Below are 18277 nucleotides of genomic sequence, written 5' to 3'. Positions count from 1 at the left end.
AGAGAGAGAGAGAGAGGGGGAGGAGGAGGAGAAGATTTGGGGGGTTGGGGAGGAGGGATTATCTGTTTCAGCTCTTCCCTCTCCCCTCAACCTTTCACCAAAATATGTGTGGGTGGTTGAAAGATGCCTCTGGTAAATGAACCTTCTCATTCTTCCCTCTGTTATCTCTGTCTGTCTGACTGTCTGTCTGTCTATAAATGGATGAAATGACTGTTATAGTGTCGGTTTGCTTCTCATTACTCTCACTCAAAGTAATTTCCTGGACACTCTCTCTTTAAAAAAACAACATGCAAGTCTTATGCCCCTATTAACACCTCTGAGAGGGTGGACTTTGACCATGCCAGTCACAGCTAACCCAGACTGAAAGGAGCGTAATGCCCTGGCAGAAGGATAGAGATACTGGACAGAAAATTTTCACTCCGGTGAATGGAACCCAGGTCTTCGGCGTATGTTGACCAAGCCACCTGGCCTATACCACAGATGCTGTTCTCTTATCATTTTCTATCTCTTTCTGTTACATTCACTGAACGGTATGTGGAAAAGTGATTTCTTTGTATGTTAACTATTATAAATATCAAAATTTATATTTTAGAAACCTAGATTGCATTATTTATTTACTTCTGTGATGTTGTCTCTTTCTGTCTTTTTAAAAATCAGAATTACTGAACCAAATCTGGCATAGTGATTTCCCAGTGCTATTTACTTTATTTATACTTTTCTTGCATCTTTTTCTTTCTATTGCTTGTTCCCAGGCTCACTGAACTACATGCCCAAAGTGCAGAACCTGTTGATCCGGCCAGGTGCCTACTTCAACAACTCGTTCGTGCCTACGCCGATGTGTTGCCCCTCTCGCAGCACATTCCTGACAGGCATGTACGTGCACAATCACAACGTGTACACCAACAATGAGAACTGCTCCTCCACACAGTGGCAGAAACACTATGAGTCGAGAAACTTTGCCACGTACATCAATGAGACGTATACAACAGGTACGTTGTTGCTTGTACAGATGTTTCTTTAAAAAATGTGAGGTATTGTGGTGAAATCAGGTGTTCATCAAAATAATGAACTCAGAGAGATCAACATTTTTCAGCATGCTTGGCAATATTTATTTGGGGGGGGGGGGGTGGTGGTGCTCAACCCCTTTTATGTCCCTTTAAAAACACATGTGTCACAACGCGGTGGAATCAGGCTCTCGTCAATTTTTGGGCATGTAGAATACAAATCGAGATATTTGCAAATGAAGGAGGTGGGGGTCACCTGGTTTCAGAGGTAAAATCAGTGAGAAAATGGCCGTCTAAGATTAGTTATTTCCTTAGCTTAAGAGACTGTGGTAACAGACAATTTATATTTTTTTGGGCCTTTAATCAACGCTTTTTGGTCAAATCCTCAAAGAAATGTGTTCTTTAATGGGCATGAAAGATGTTGAGCCATAAAATAAAAATTCTGTAAAAACTGACAAATCTGCGGAAAAATTCCAATTTCTTCATTTTGATTATTTTGACGAGAGCCTGATTCCACCACGCTGCCTCACACATTTTCATTCCTGCTTAAATTTTTCTGGAAAAAATTGATCAAAGGCGAATGAATTATGGATTTGTAGTTTCAAATGATATTACAGCTTTGGAAGTCAGCACACTTTGCTTTATTTCAATAGTAAAAGTGGCCTTGGACTGACATCATACTTTTTCTCAAGGTTCCTGTGGAAAATATCAGGACAAGTTTGACAGTTGTTTTTCCTTTGAATTACTTTTTCAAATAATTAAATTTGTAGAATGTTATTTTTAGTTAGTTTTTTTTTCTTTTTCTTTGATGCCAAATCTCAAACAGATATTTGTCAATCGTGGTTCTCTTCTCATTTTTCTCCTTGGATGTTCCCCCCCCCCCCCCCAAAAAAAAATAATTTAAAAAAAAATATCCAGGTCTGATCCTGTCACCTGTATGTTTCTTTTATCAAAAGAATATGTTCATGGTCTACTTTTGCTCTCTTCTTCTATCGTCTATTGAATAAGATGTTGGAGGCCTGTATATTGATTAAAGAGTTTTATTCTAAGGTTACTTTGGCAAATACCTGAACGAGTATGACGGCGGCCACACCCCTCCAGGCTGGAGTCGCTGGGTAGGATTGGTCAAGAACTCCCGGTTCTACAACTACACGGTGGTCAACGAGTGGGGTCAGAAGACCAAGCACGGAGATAATTACTACATGGACTACCTCACGGACCTGGTGGCTAATGATAGTGTATCATTTCTGCACTACAGTAAGAAGAGATTCCCCAGCAAGTGAGTTCAAAGTTCATTGGCCAAAGTGATTAGAGAAAGTCAGTTTAAAGTAAAAAGTAAAGTTGATCCTAACATTGGGGATTGCCTTGTTAGTGAGACAACTTCCTGGGCCTTCTGCATATTGTGATAGGGTGGCCAGTTCCTTTCCACGCCGCCTTTATTTCTCCAACCCGAAGTCAGGTACCCATTACTGCTGGGTGGGCCGGAGGGGGCGAAAAAAATCTCGAGTCATAAAACCGAGTCTGACTTTCCGCTTCAGAGACGAGTGGACTAACTGCTCCGCCACCGCACCATCAGTTTTAAGAAAAGTTTCAAATTCAAAAAGTTGAGTCTTAAGTTTGAAATGAGTTCAATACAAAATTTAAAGAGAATGAAGACAGTTCATTTTCAAAGAACAAATGACTTTGACTTCAAAGTCCTAAGTGAATGAAAAGTACAAGGAACAATTCATTGTTTAATTCACTTATGTTTGTTGTCTGTTATACATTTTGATGGTTCAGCAGTACATGTACCAGGCTACTATCATTGACATCTTTATTATGATTTGTGGTATGCCCTGTCATTTAAGATGCTGGCTGCTTTGACTCTGCTGCTGTCAGGGCTAGATATAGGTCTATGGGACACAGCTTCAAAGCAGACTGACAGCAGGACTCTGTGAAATATTCTTTGTATACACTGAAATCAAAGTGACATCTTCAGTGTGCAATGACAATGGCAATGACAATTTGTATTCATATCTCAGAGAGAAATTTGTCTCGGTCATTTACAACAGTGAAGTGAAGACTCGAACCATTTTTTGTGCTTAAAAGTTAGATGCTTTGTGTAGTCAAGGAGAAACTCCTTAAACCATACCTTCTTTTTTTCTTTATCAGTCTTATTTTCATATCATGGAGACAAACCTTTTGTTTAGACTATGATGCCAGTGACTGAGGTTCAAATCTGATTTGGGGCATTTTAAGCCCAACACTGTATTGAACTATTTGGTGTGTTTATAGAACTGGTCTGGCAGTTGGAGACTGTATGACCTGATAATTTTCACAGAAGTGTTGAACCCACACAATTTTATACCTCATTCAGGCCTTTGATGATGGTTTTGAGTGTCCCTGCCCCACATGGCCCAGAGGATGCAGCCCCACAGTACCAGCACATGTTTGTCAATAACACCGCTCATAGGTGAGGTGATGTTCTTGAATTGGTTATTCGTTCCTCTATCATCATCATTATCACCATCATAATGTTCATCATAATTGTTATCATCTCTGCGAGTATCATCATCATCATCGCTGATGAAAAGCAAAACATGAATATAAAGACTTCCATACTTTAGTTTCACAGTAATTTGCTAAATTGTTTAACCTTTCACCAGCAAGGGTTTTGTCCTTATCATCCTTTAATTTGCCTTTACAAAGGTGATGTTTATTTTTTTTAGGCTACTTAGAAATATGTCTAAATGAGTATGACTTCTTGAGGTTATCTTGGAAAATATCTGAATGAGTTTGACATGTTTTCCCAAGACCAGTTAAAAAAAACAACTGAATGTGTTTGAAGGATTTTTTTTTCAACAAGAATTGTTTTCTACCTCCCCAGAACACAGGCCTGGAATTACGCCCCAAACCCAGACAAACAGTGGCTGCTGCAAAATATTTATCCCATGATGCCTCAGTACAAACTGTTCACCGACCTCCTCCAGCGACGCAGGCTCCAGACTCTCCAGTCCGTGGATGATCTGGTGGAGAAGGTGAGGACAGGAACCACTTAGGTTTGCTTGTATTGACATAAATATTGCTTTATGAAAATAAAAATATTGAGCATATAGATGGCGGGATGCATCTAGTGGAGAAGTGAAGACAGGAAATACTGGGGCTTGCTTGTATGAGCATAAATATTGCTTTATATGAGAATAAACATGTTATTGAGTATACTGATGGATGAATGCAACACTCTGACAAATACCAAGTCTCTTAAAAGTGTTTGTTGGAGTCTTGCATCCAGCCTTTCATTCCGTCCTTGTTCTTAGAAAAATGTGTCATGATTAAGTAATTCCATTTAACCTTGTTTCTCCCATGACTTTTATGGAGAACCTTTAGCAGAAATTAATAAATTCAAGGACCTTGTCAGCATTATGTCAAAATCTGCAGACTGCATTGAGGACGCCCATCAAAGACTTAAAAATGCATGGACTGCTTTTGTAAAATGGAAAGCCATCTAGAATTAAAAGATGATCTCACTGATGACTAAATTAAAAATATTTAAGTTAAAGAGAAACGTTTTGGCAGTACTGATGTATAGTACAAAGCAATTCAACAATTAATAGAAAAAAGTTTTCAAACAAAATGTTTACAAAGAATTTGATATAGTGGAATGAATCAATTGCAAATAAAGAAGTGTTTGAAAATTTCACGAAAGTGACTAAGCAAAGTGTTCAATATAAATGCTTCTTTTTCCTTTCAGGTAGTGGGAACCTTGGACTTACTGGGAGAACTGGACAACACGTACATCCTTTACACATCTGACCATGGCTACCATCTGGGTCAGTTTGGACTCATCAAGGGCAAGGCCATGCCATTCGACTTTGACACGAGAGTTCCACTCATTGTACGAGGACCAGGGATACGGCCTGGCACTGTGTATGTGGTTAATTCTAGCTTTGTTTGGTGTTTAGTATGTTGCCATCCAACACATATCAACTGTTTATTGTAAGACTCCCTATAGGTTATGTCAAAAAGAGATGTTTAATAGAGTCTTACTCTGAGCAGTCGATACGATGCTATTTGCTGCTTTGACATAAGTATTGGATGCTGGCATCCATGTTATAATAATTGCATTCTTTACAGTTTCTACTAAAAAATGAGTTCAGTTCTCCTGTGAGGAAGTCTTAATTTATTCAGTTTCTTCACTTTCTTCTAGGATGCTGTACAGTGCTTGGCTGAGTTTGGCTTTGACAGGCATGGCTAAAGCATTCTTCCTCCTAAATGACCTGAAATGCACTGATTGAGATTTACATCTGTTTATGAGTTAGTATTTTAAAAATTGTTGCAAAGAGAAAAGAATGCTAAGTTTTCTCCATAAAAAACGAGTGAGAGGGAAGATATTTGATTCCAAGATGAAGATCAGATTTTCTAGATGTCCTCTAAGAGTACCAAGTGCAGCTCAATTCATTTGGCTGATAATAAAATGCAGGTCAAATTATCCAAGTCAGCCACCCATTGTCGAAGAGGAAAATAGTTATCTTAGACTGATAGACATTTTGATCAATGCCATAATAATATTAGAAAAAAGCAAAAGGGAGGAAGTGCTTGCTTAGTGGCTGTTTGTACAGGTGATTGTCTTGGACAGGTAGCCATCATAGCAGGTTCAACTGTATATTCTTTGATCTTGAAGAGTAAAGTCTTTCTGCTTGTTTCTCTCTTTATTTCCAGAATTTCCAACATAGTCAGCAATGTGGACATTGCTCCTACAATCCTTGATATTGCTGGTAAGAAAGTTCCAGACCACATGGATGGACAGTCGGTTTTGAAGTTGATCAAAGGAGCGAAGGACCCTAAAAAGTATGTTTGATTTGTCCCAATGGAACAGTTGCAACCATGGTTACAGCAGCAGTTACTAGTGATGAATATTATTTCAATCTCCATTTCAGTGTTGGTTTACAATCACAGTTAGTGTTAAGACAGTTCAAATTACACTTAGAATTACTTTTACAGTTACAATTAAGATTACTGTAAGTGTTACAAATACATTTCTCATTTTGTTTTTCATTTTTTCCCCCTGAGCTATTAGATTTTAAAAGGGATATTATTATTTCAGTTCTCGTATCCTTCTTTTCACCCAATTTTCCAAATAGTGACCTGTATTAACTCATGCAAACATTGTCTCATGTGGTATAGCATTGATTATGACGTAAAAGTCTCAAAGTTGAACAAGAATAGGGAGAAAATCACCAATCTTGCCTCTGTCTTTTCCTCCTCTCCACATCAGCTGATCATGCAGACTCCTGATTTGTAGATGTGACTATTTACTACAATCGTATGGACTCATGTTTTGAATTGAACAATTATTTTCTTTTTAGTTTGGTGAAGGATTGAATTGCATTGCTTTTGTTAGTTTTTTTCAGTAATTTTGATTATCATCTCTGTCATTTTTATTGTAAGATCAGAACATGTATTAGTTTAACTTACATCATAATTCAATTTCAGTGTGGATCAAAGAGGCTTTGTTAGCCTGAAACGTCCATGGAGAGACACCATTCTGTTTGAGAGAGGGTGAGTGGAACAGAAGTCAAAGTAACAGAGAAAAAGATGTACTGTAGCCTTAAATAAGTACTTTGGCAGCACTTTTAAGCCGTGATTTCAGAATGTTGTTTGTTGTGCAAGTATTCAGTATTGTATCCATTTATGGGTATCTCAAAACACTGACATACAGATATCATCAGGCAGGGAAGCATAGGGTGTTTTTTTTTGTTGCTCATTAGTTTTGTATGTTTGAAACCTTAAAATGTATTTATAAAAAAAAAAAAGTGTTATTGGAGAAAAACATTCTATGAGGATTATGCCTTATTATAGGTGGTTGGAAAGTCTGTATAGTAATTTAGAGATCTGTCCTTAAAGCAGTGGTTTTTGGAGATGACAGCTCTGAGGGAAATATGATACCAGTGAAAGGTTAAGCTCATAAAGGAGATACATTGATTTAGAAAAAGACAAATTGGTGGTTCGTCAAAATGGCAACACCTTGTCTATGCACAGATTTATATGCTTATATTTGTGGTTCAAATATTTGTTGAAACTTATCAGGATTGAAACAAAAAGACCCCAAATCCCTTTTATATATATACAGTACGATCAGGGCAGCAGGCATTAGTCAAACTAATTTCACACCTCTGGCTTCTGGCTACCCAGGAACATTTCCATGGTGGCTTGCTATTTTCACTGGCACTCATGAGATTTCACTCCCACACCACCCTGACCATCTGCATCACTCAGGGCTCACATGGACGGGGTAATATCTACCCTCAAATTGCACTCCTACTCCTCTTCCTCGCCCGGTGGCATGGCATTAAGTTTAGAGCTGGTGTAACCAAACTTGTGAGTTTTGTTTCAAATCAGGGCTGAGCGGACAGAGCGTTTTCCACCTTAGACAGGTGAAGCCCTCAGAAGGGAGCGACTTTTTATTTCTGCGTTGGGCAGGTTTCCGTTTTATACAGATAATTCAGACAAATTTATCAAAGGGGGAGCAGGGAGATTCTTTTAAGACAGGTTTCTGTTTTACACAGGTTTCCTTTAAGGCAAGTTCGACTGTATATATAAATATATATATATATATATATATATATATATGTGTGTGTGTGAGGCAGCGTGGTGAAATTAGGCGCTCGTCAGAATAGTGAAATTGAGTTTGGCAATTTAATCAAATTTTTGTTTTTTGCCTTAGCACCATTTGTTATCCCTTTTCTGTGTGGATTTTATTGAAAGGTGTTGATTACAAACAGAAAAAATGTAAGTTTTAAGTGTTCATGGACTATCAAGCTATGGAAATAACCAAACTTTGACGGCCATTTTCTTGCTAAATCTACCTGTGAAGCTAGGCGACTCCATTTTCTTAAATCTCAAATATCTTGACATCTATTCAAGATAGATGGGCATTATTTCTCTGGTAGCAAGACAACTGAACTAGCTTTAACTCTTTCTGGATGTATTGCCGATATATCGGCTGTGATAGAGTGCTTCAGTATTGTTTCATTTTAACACGGTCCGTCATTTATAATTACTTTTTATTGCTATTGAAAAACTCGGAAAGGATTTAGGAAACGAGAACATCTAGTTTCACTTTGTCAAAACATGGGTTTGGGGAAAAACGAGTGAGTTAATTCTTGCGGTCTTGCATCAACAAAACGATGTAACCGGACTCAGTATAAATTGCATAACTCAAACAAAAATTAGAATATTGCTTTCAAATGAAAAGCTGCTCATTCAGAAATTAAAGGATTATGCTCTTGGCCTGTAAAATAGCAATGCTGATTTACTTTCACATGTTTGGTGAATGTAATTTTTTCCGTCAAAATTTTTTTTTCTCATCAACATCGCCATTATGTTCAAAATTAATCTTTGTTTTTTATTGGGATGTATTCCCCTTTTAATTTCCTTCAATTTGATCTAATCATATGTTACGTTAGGAGTGATGGTTTTGCTTCTATGAAGTTATTTTGTACACGACCTGCATAGCCAAATCGAGCCACAGATTAATTATGACTAGACCCCCAAAAAACTACGTCCGGGAAGAGTTAAGATGATACCAATAACTCCATGTGCCCAAAAATTGACGAGCGCCTGATTCCGCCACGTTGTGACACTTTTACATTTAAAAAAAAAAAATTTTGTTTTTGAGAGGAGGATGGAGGGTGGGGGTAAAAGAGTAGCTGCCTAATTGTTTGTAGTATTAGCGCAATTCGCACTTCGCAATTTCACGAGAAAAACCTGGGCAGTTCCATTTGGCCTTGTGTGTCTATAAAAATCTTTCGAGTTAGGCTACTCGTTCTTTCAAAAGCAAGCAAAAATATAAGAAAAATACCAAGTCTGGCTTGTCAATCCTCCAGGAAGCTCTCGGAGAAGATTATGAAGCAGCGAATGAGAACAGAGGAAATGAGCATCTTCAACCAGATGGGCAACAAGAGAAATCTGCACTTTTACATCCCGCCTCGAACGAGGAAATTGGCCATGGAGTGCTCCAAAGGAGAAAACAGACTACCCTGCAAACCCTTCCAGGTGAGTTGTCAACTTTCTCTGCTCAAAAAGCGAATGGGTGAGAAATTGTTTTACTAAAAAATAGAATTGAAAGATAGAGAATGAGACTAAAATAACACCTAAACATAGAGATGTCTGGTGCTTCTATGAATAAATTATTAATTATTCTGTTTGGTTCCATTAATTTTACATTTCTTCTGTACTATGCTCTTCTTTGGAGAGAAGACAAGGTGCTTGTACACATAAAAACGAGTCTAGTTTTCTCACTCCCTGTCAAATCATTAATGTGTCCTACTGTTGCAACCTACCCTAGGATAAGGGGATGTAGAAAACTTGAGAAAGCAATTTAATGTTCTGGGGGATTTAACTTCAGAATTTCAGGTTGTGGTTAACAGGTGAACACTATACCTGTAGGGATACTGAGGCCTCCATATTTGTTTGCTCTGAAATGGAAATGTATTGATGACAATGCTTGTGTGTTTTGTTAAAAAAATTATACTGTATTGAGGACAATGTGAGTTTGTTCTGTCTAGAAATGGTACTGTATTGAGAACAATGTGTGTTTGTTTTGTCTAGAAATGGTACTGTATTGAGGACAATGTCTGTTTGTTTTGTCCAGAAATGGTACTGTATTGAGAACAATGTGTGTTTGTTTTGTCCAGAAATGGTACTGTATTGAGAACAATGTGAGTTTGTTTTGTCCAGAAATGGTACTGTATTGAGGACAATGTCTGTTTGTTTTGTCCAGAAATGGTACTGTATTGAGAACAATGTGAGTTTGTTTTGTCCAGAAATGGTACTGTATTGAGGACAATGTCTGTTTGTTTTGTCCAGAAATGGTACTGTATTGAGGACAATTTGGGTTTGTTTTGTCCAGAAATGGTACTGTATTGAGGACAATGTCTGTTTGTTTTGTCCAGAAATGGTACTGTATTGAGGACAATGTGTGTTTGTTTTGTCCAGAAATGGTACTGTATTGAGGACAATGTCTGTTTGTTTTGTCCAGAAATGGTACTGTATTGAGGACAATGTGAGTTTGTTTTGTCCAGAAATGGTACTGTATTGAGGACAACGGTCGACTGAGAAGACACAAGTGTCGCAACAAAGGTTCCATCAACACAAGCGGTGACGGGGTCATGCAGAGAGACGAGGCCTCGGAAGGAGAACCCTGTTCATGTAGCCGGGCCAAAAGGATGCGCAGGCTGGGTAGGATTGAGAGAAAGAGGCAGCGTCGTTTCTTGAAAAAGCAGATTGGCAGAGGTTGGTGCTCATTCCACTTCTGTTTGAATGAAACATTTCTTTCATATGTGTGTCTTATTTACTTTTACTTTTCTTCTATTGTATAATTTCATTTGTATTTGTGTCTGTTTAAGTTGTATTTTTCTGTGACTGTATAATTTATTTTGCGTGTGGGTCTGATTTAGTGGTGCTTTTCTTTGACTCTATTATTTATTTTGCATATGTAGGCCGATCTCTTTTTTATGAGTTTAGTAGAGGATACTTAATGATTGGAAATGTTTTACAAATGTGTTGACACGATTAGAGTATTTTACAGACAGGCCACCAAGATCCTGTCTGTTATGGCCAACCTGTGTTTAGCAGGAAAAAATATCACAGGACACACTCCATATTCATGATTTCTCCATGGGGAAACCAAACTAATATCTCGTGCATACAGTGGTGAAGAGCTTCTGTTATAGCCTACCTCTGTGCTGGTGACAATGGTTGAACAAGAGAATAGAAAAATGAAATAGAGAAAGAGCTTGACTGCTATTGTATTCCTGCAAAGATGTTTCCCTTAGTATCAGGTTACTGATGGGTTGGGTGAGATATTTGCTCTCTTCATCTTCTTCTTTTTTTGATGGTGTCAGTGGTGTAGTGGTTAAGCTATAGGACTTGTAATCATGAGGTTGCAGGTTTGGGGATTTGATGTTCAGCTCTGCCAAATGTTGTATCTATAGTATAGGCACTTTACATGAATTTTTCTCACTTCTTTCAGGTGTGAATGGGTACCGAACCATATAAAAGATTTGTTATTATGTTAGTGTTTATTATTATTATTATTATTATTATTATTATTATTATTATGATTATTATTATTAATTAATATGTTTATTATTATTATTATTATTATTATTATTATTATTTGTATTGTTATTAATGTTATTATCATTTTTATTAGTTTTAAGCTTGTTTATTTTTATTAATTGTGAGGCAGCGTAGTGGCTCTCGTCAAAATAATAAAAGTGAAGAAACTTGCATTTTTCCACAGGTTTGTGAATTTTTATCAAATTTTTGTTTTTTGCCTCACCACCTTTCATGCCCATTAAAGAACTCATTTCTGTGTGTATTTTTCTGAAAAACGTTGATTAAAGACACAAAAAATGTAATTTTTCAGTTACCACGGACTCTTAAGCTAAGGAAATAACTAATCTTTGGCAGCCATTTTCTCACCAATTTTACCTCTGAAAACAAGTGACCCCCACCTCCTTTCGCAAATATCTCGACTTGTATTCAAGATAAATGGATATTTTTTTCTTCCAAATAAAGACAAGTGAACCAGCTTTAAGATGATACCAATAACTCTACAAGCCCCAAAATTGACGAGAGCCTGATTCCACTGCGTTGTGACACAATTTCTTTAACTCATATTCTGTTATTTGATTACAAGACTGCTGAACTTAAAGTAAAACAGTTGAAACTCTTTGAATATGAAGGTGGTCAGTGAATGTTTCAACAGTACCTCAATATGGAAAGTATTGTTTTGTTAAATTTACGGAAAGCATGAATGGCTTCAGCTCAGCCTCTATCAGTTTATTTGAATGTTATATTGCTGCATAAATTTAAATGCAATCAGAAAAGCGAAAAAGGGTTAAACAGCAATGAAAAGAAAGGTTTCGTTTAGTATTAGTTTGAGATTTATGGCTCTTGTAACACAGAAAGGTCATATAAGTGCTGAAAATTGAAGGTGTTACTAGAGAGGAATGTACAAAGAAAAGGAAGAGAGATAAGGAAGATAGATGATTGATAAGAAGGAAAGAGTTAGTCACACCACAGCCCCCACTAACCACTCATGAAAGAAATACATCTATTCTTTCAATATGAGGACTAAAATCACTTTTGTAAGTTGTATTTTGGTCCAGTTAAATCATTTTTTATGTCATCACTTTCCATCTATTCCTTTCTTTGAATAAAAAGGATTCTATTTAAGATTTGCAGTTTGATATCCCTTCCCTACTATAGAGTGACTAAATGTTGAAATTGTCATGTTATTTCAGATTACAGACCAAATAATTTCCGCTTCAAAAGATCCACTGGGATTGCTGTCAATACTTCAAGCACAAGTGGAGGATTCAGTGAGTAATTGAATTAACTCTTTATCTCGGGGGGGGGGAGTGGTGTAAACCCACTCTGCTGGATCCCTCTTTTGGTACAAAATCTAAAATTGGTATATTATATGCCGCGAAATTGGTCATTAAATCAAAACAATTGAACCTATTTCAATAGTTCTTCATCAAATGAATGATATCCTTATAAAAGAGATCATTTTTTAGCAATTGCCCAAAAATAATTTGACGTTGAAGCTGTCGTAAATTTAGTAATGTGCCCGAGCTGCTGCAAGTGGCTCAAAGACACAGCTGCTTGCCGAAGAAAAAGAGTTAAAAGTTCCTCTGCCATACAGAGCAGCCAAAATATTTTCAATGTTTTGTAGAACTTATTTTGTAATTCGTGATTATCTACATACCCCTTTTTCTGTTTTGATTTTTGTCTCTCTTTTATTTTACAGATGGTTTTGACGCTATGTTCAACAGACGATGCAGAATTCTTGCAAATCAGTCAGTTTTGTGTGACCTTGACATTTATCGCAAAGCATCTGAGTGGGAGAGCCACAAGGAGCGAATTGATGACATGATCAAGGAATATAGGAAAGCCTTAGAAGATTTGAGGGTAAGAAATTCTCTTGGGTCCTCTTTTATTAAAAAAATGTCGATGTATGTGTTTTTACATCCCCATCAACACAAGTTAGATCATTAAGGAGGCGGGTTTCAACTCTGCCTGTCAGTGCTAACTCAGGGTGAGAGGGATAGATCATCCCAGAGGAAAGATGGAGATGCTCAAATAAAAGTTTTCCCCCTATGGAAGTCACCAAACTTTGACGGCCAATTTCTCACTAATTTTACCTCTGAAACCAGGTGACTCCCATTTCCTTCATCGTAAATATTTTGACTTCTCTCAAAAAAAGATAGGTAATTTATTCATTAGAAGGAAGGCAAATGAACAAGCTTTATGATGATACCAAAAACTCCACAAGCCCAAAAAACTGACAAGCCCCTGATTCCAATGGGTTATGACACATTTTATTTTGCTTTTTCAGGACATTAGACGCCATTTGAGGAAACAGAGACCTTTGGATGCTGAAGATGATGACATGAGTGATGAAGAGGATGAGAAAAACTGGAATGATGACAGTGAAGAAGATTGTGACTGTGATGAACAGGAAACTGACCTGACACCTCAACAGAGACGGTAAGTACTGCACACCGTTTTCTTTTTTGTGTGTGTTTTTTGTTTGTTCATGTTTTGCCTGTTTCATTTCTTGTGAATGTTTTGAATTCTTGATTTGAGCTGTCTAGTATCATGTGTTCCAGTGCAGCAGTGCCACTTTTAATATTAGCAAACGACTTGAATTCAAAGATTTCTTTAAAAATTGCGAAAATAACGATTTCAAGAAGCGGATGAAAAAATCCCTCTATTCAGTAGTGAGCTTGCTTTTTATTTTTTTAAAAATTTCCTTGACTTATTTTCCAGAATTCTTTTGAAAAGCTTATGGGTACTTTGTGATTGTTCAAGGAATTCTGGAAGATTGGTTAAAGTATTTTTCACAAATGATTCAATGACCATTCTGACACAGCCAGGAAATCAATTTAGAAGCATTTTTATTGCAAGTCCACACAATGCTCTTTTTGATCTTTATCATTTAATGGTAGAGAGGAATATTGCTGTTAAATAGGTGGTTGATGGGTGTGGTTTGCTCCTTCTTTCCTGTCAAACCTCTATTGTTTCTTATCTCTCCTATCCCCTCCCCCCTCCCCCATTAAAAAAAATGTGGACACTTATTTGCCTCATTGACACAATTTAGATCTTTTAGGATGTGGACTTTTAAACCCTATCAGTCACAGCCTGTCAATCTGAGTTGAGAGGGATACCCCAAACTAGCAGAAAGACTGAGATACACGATAAAAATTTCTCCCCTCTCATGAATCGAATATGGGTCTCCTGCATGCGAAAGCAAAGTGCCTATCCACTACGCCACAGACGTGGGTCTAGAAACCATCAAATTTCCTCAGAATTCCAAAGCTCCCAAATGTATTGTTTTCTTGTTTTTCAGTCTGAGTTTAGTATGACCAATTATTGTTTTATTTGTTTTTGTTCACAGGCGGATGAAAGACAGAGAGAGTCGGATTGAGGCAAGATTGAAGAGGAGAAAGATGAGGAGACAGAGAAGAAAAAGGAAGAATGACAATTGCAATAATGAAAATATGAACTGCTTCACACACAATAATGACCACTGGAAGACTCCACCTTATTGGCATTGTAAGCTGAGTCGAGGGGAATAGAATAGTTAAATGGCAATTCTAGAAAATGCTACCTCGTTTGTTTTGTTTAAATCATTCAACAACAATACTTTGTGGCATTGCATGACACGGCAGTTTTGTTTTTGAATGTGTTCATATACTCTTCGATTAAAAAAATGTCAAGGCTAATTGTCTCTGATTACCTCTTGTAATGATATTAACTGCTTAGTGTAAGACTCCACCATACTCCATTTTGAAAAGAGGTGTATGTCAGTAGTCCAACACTGAGCAGTCGATGTGTAGATTTTGTAACCACTTCAGTAACTCTAATGCACGCTGAAATTCATGTAATATCAAACAATAGATTTAGATGTCTATTAAGTTTGAAGTTAGTGGTGGGAAAAAAGCATGTTCAAATATCCAATTTGAAGTTATACTCTTAATAAATTTTGTTCTGAACTGGTTGTATATACCTTGAAGTTTTCAAAATGGTACATACATGGCCAACCATATCTGTTTTAGCAGTGTTTACAACTTTTGTCAAGATAGATCTAGCTATGAGCTTGTTAAAAAGAAATAGATTTGTAGGAACAAAAGTGACCTATTTCTGCACCTTGTAGGCCATTGTATCACAGGTTGATAATATTTGTTTTTTTCTACACACAGATGGCCCCTTTTGCTTTTGCTCTAACGCCAACAACAACACATTCTGGTGTCTGCGGACTATTAACCAGACTCATGACTTTGTCTACTGTGAGTTCATCACGACCTTCATGAGCTATTACGATCTACTCACAGATCCATTTCAGGTATTACCACCATTTATCAAAATACAGTCTTGCAAGCATTAGCACTGGAGTCTGTGGTGTTGTAGTAATTAGGCACTTCACTGTTGCATGCAGAAGACCTGAATTTGGTTCTGGAGTGGGGAGAACATTTTTATAGTATTTTGGTCGCTCTGCTGGGATACTGTATCTCTCTAAACCTGGATTGGTCCTCATGGGTGGGTCAGAAGCCAGCCTCCTAATTAATCTAAATTGTGTTGATGGGGGTGTGAAAACATCTACATGAAAAACAATAAGATAATGAATCATCACTGTGTTTTTCTTTTGCTATGTTCCTGTTCGCTATGTGCGAGCTTGACTGTTACTGTTAGGTTTTTCTTTTGTGTTGTATTTTCGACTGTGCAAAAATGTTTTATTTACACAGTGTTACCTTAGGCTTTTGCTGAGCTGGTGTGCTTTTATAGTGTGTAGTGATCAACTCTATACTCCAAGGCAAAGATTTTCACAGTTCTTCAGCTTCATTGTTGTTGTTGTTGTATGTGGAGATTCATAACTGTTAGATTTGTTTTATACTCTCATTGTCTTAAAACAAAAACAAAAAAAGTCTTGCTAAACTCCTCTTCTTTTCTTTTCTTCTGATGTTTCTTTCTGTCTCTCTAGCTTGTTTTTGTCCCTTCACTAAATAGCCATTATTGAAATAATATTCTTTGCTTTGTTTGAATAAGGGAAAATCCCCTCAATGTTGTTTATTTCTTCACAGCTGAAGAACACAGTGACTGAGCTCAACTATGGTGTTATACAGCAGCTGCATGAGGCTCTCAAAAAGTTGAAGCACTGTAGTGGCAGTAAGGACTGCACTATGTCCAGTAACCAAAGTACGTGCTAGTGTTTGTGGTCACGTTAAGCCCTTGTATAGCTAAGATCTATTCTGCTCCGCAGAAGATGCACATCTGTATTTTGAAAAACATTTTTAATGGGGAATTTTTAAGGTATGTTTATTCTTTTTCTGCACCTCATCCTTACACTAACCCTTCCCCTCCCACCCCTCTTCTTTCTTTTCCTAAAGGGTGGGCAGGAGAGCTCGGTTGTAAGTTTCTCTTTCCACATTACAGTAAGAGAGATCATAATGTTAACACTACTTCAAAACTAGTACTACTTTTGTAATAGTAGAAACTTAAACCTCAGGCTGAAGAATGTTCATTTATATTTTTAGCAACATGTTGGGATAGGGTCATTATTTCCCCTTTATTTTCTTAAAATCTTTAATCATTTGTCTGAGGTTAGGCAGAATCAGAAAGTAGGTCACAGCTAAGGCCAAGTCCAGATGAGGAAAACCCCCTGGTAGTGAAAGAGTTAAGTGTGGTCTGTGTTCCCACTAGAGCATAGTGTTCCTGGCTTATCGGGCAGCCTCATGGCATAATGAAATTTCATAGACATAATGTTATTGTTTAGATGGGTGATCACTGAATGTTGGTTTGAGCAAACCCATGTTACCCGTAACTCAAAAAGAGAATGCAACATAGAGCTTGCATCTCGGGCCTGTTGGTAAGATTATCTGTCATGTGAAGTTGTGTATTGTGTATTAAGTAACTATGCTGAATTGTTCGTTGTCTTATTGTCTTGCCTTTGTAAACAAACTGTCTATGGGAATCAATATAAATAAAATTGGTATTTTAACTGTAAAATCTATTTTTAACATAATGACTCCTGTCACTCATTGGTCTTTTCCTTGTGTTTTTGTGTCACAGAAAATCAGTTGCCGCATGAACCAGACTGGCCTGGACTGAGAAACTTACGTCAGTCATCGAGGAATACTCAGTATGAGGATGAGGACAAAACATACAAGGATGACTTATATTCTCTTGGGAGGAAAAGCTTTGAGACAAAATTCAGTAGTGATCTAGATTATGAGTAAGGACATCTTACATCAGTATTCTGTGACCAATGCTTGGAAGGAAATATTTTTTGTCCTGGTTGCAATAATTTCATGTCATGACTTTAAAAATATTTACAATTATAATTTTTGTTTGTTTCTTCATGTTATGAGCTTGTTTCTACTTACAATATTATTAAAGACTTCTGTAAAAAAGAATAGTTTGACTGTTTGTTTGATTTCAAATGCTGGATGTTTTTTTCCCTTTTAGATAGAATTACTGTGAGTTGTGAAGGATTTTATCCTTGTGTGGGAAATGATTTCATTTTGAGAATTTTTATAAAGATAATAAGGATGAGAAGACTGTCTGTAAAAATTCAAATGTCTGTAATATTTCAAATTTCTAAAGAATTAATTTTTATGTTGCCTTCAAAGGTTGTAGGATTGTCAATAATGAGAGGCCTTGTTTAGTTTTATTTAATTAGTTATATAAAACCCTTTGGTGAAGTCATTTCAGGATTTGATTTTAAAGAACAGTTGGAATCCAGATTGAATTGAGTTTTTTTCCCCCCCTTTTTAAATACTTTTAAAGAAATGCACTTTGGCTTGGTAGTGATCTTATGGTGCAGGGAAAAGCATGATAGACAGAACAACCGATTGAAAGAAAAGAAGCAGGACTTACTCATGGTTCCTTTCTATGCATCAATTGTAGGGCTTATTGTTTGTAATGTGATGGCGAACAGGTTCAAGGGATGTGACAAAGGATATGCCATTTTCATATCCTGGTATTTACATGAATTGTTTCCCCTCATTATTCTATTGTGTCAGATGATTTTTACTTCGTCTTCGAGAAAGTTATGAATGGATCTTCCTAAACAGGTGTGTGTTATAGTATTGTGCAAACAGGTGTGTATTATAATATTTTGCATTTGAATAAATTGGCTAATTACATATAATGTGGTGCTGAAAGTAGTGTGTGTGTGTGTGTGTGTGTGTGTGTGTGTGTGTGTGTGTGTGTGTGTGTGT

The 18277-nt window shown here is 36.9% G+C and overlaps 1 protein-coding gene across 1 annotated transcript in view; it reads left to right on the top strand.

The window, feature by feature from the left end:
* LOC101851863 (extracellular sulfatase Sulf-2) overlaps window positions 1-18197 on the top strand; it is a gene marked incomplete in the record, with an annotated part of 64803 nt that extends 46606 nt beyond the window's left edge. The window contains 16 exon segments of the mRNA XM_035969272.1: window positions 753-989; window positions 2055-2283; window positions 3361-3456; window positions 3871-4021; window positions 4735-4910; window positions 5703-5831; window positions 6477-6542; window positions 8870-9038; window positions 10067-10277; window positions 12296-12373; window positions 12805-12965; window positions 13393-13544; window positions 14455-14612; window positions 15260-15402; window positions 16139-16253; window positions 17127-18197. Coding sequence (XP_035825165.1) covers window positions 753-989; window positions 2055-2283; window positions 3361-3456; window positions 3871-4021; window positions 4735-4910; window positions 5703-5831; window positions 6477-6542; window positions 8870-9038; window positions 10067-10277; window positions 12296-12373; window positions 12805-12965; window positions 13393-13544; window positions 14455-14612; window positions 15260-15402; window positions 16139-16253; window positions 17127-17293 — 2438 coding nt within the window.
* Between the last annotated feature and the right edge of the window lie 80 nt (window positions 18198-18277).

This window comes from Aplysia californica, unplaced genomic scaffold (assembly GCF_000002075.1).
Source record: "Aplysia californica isolate F4 #8 unplaced genomic scaffold, AplCal3.0 scaffold00133, whole genome shotgun sequence".
NCBI lineage: Eukaryota > Metazoa > Mollusca > Gastropoda > Aplysiida > Aplysiidae > Aplysia > Aplysia californica.
Note: the sequence above shows the minus strand (reverse complement) of the source record. Positions and strands in the feature narration are given on the sequence as shown.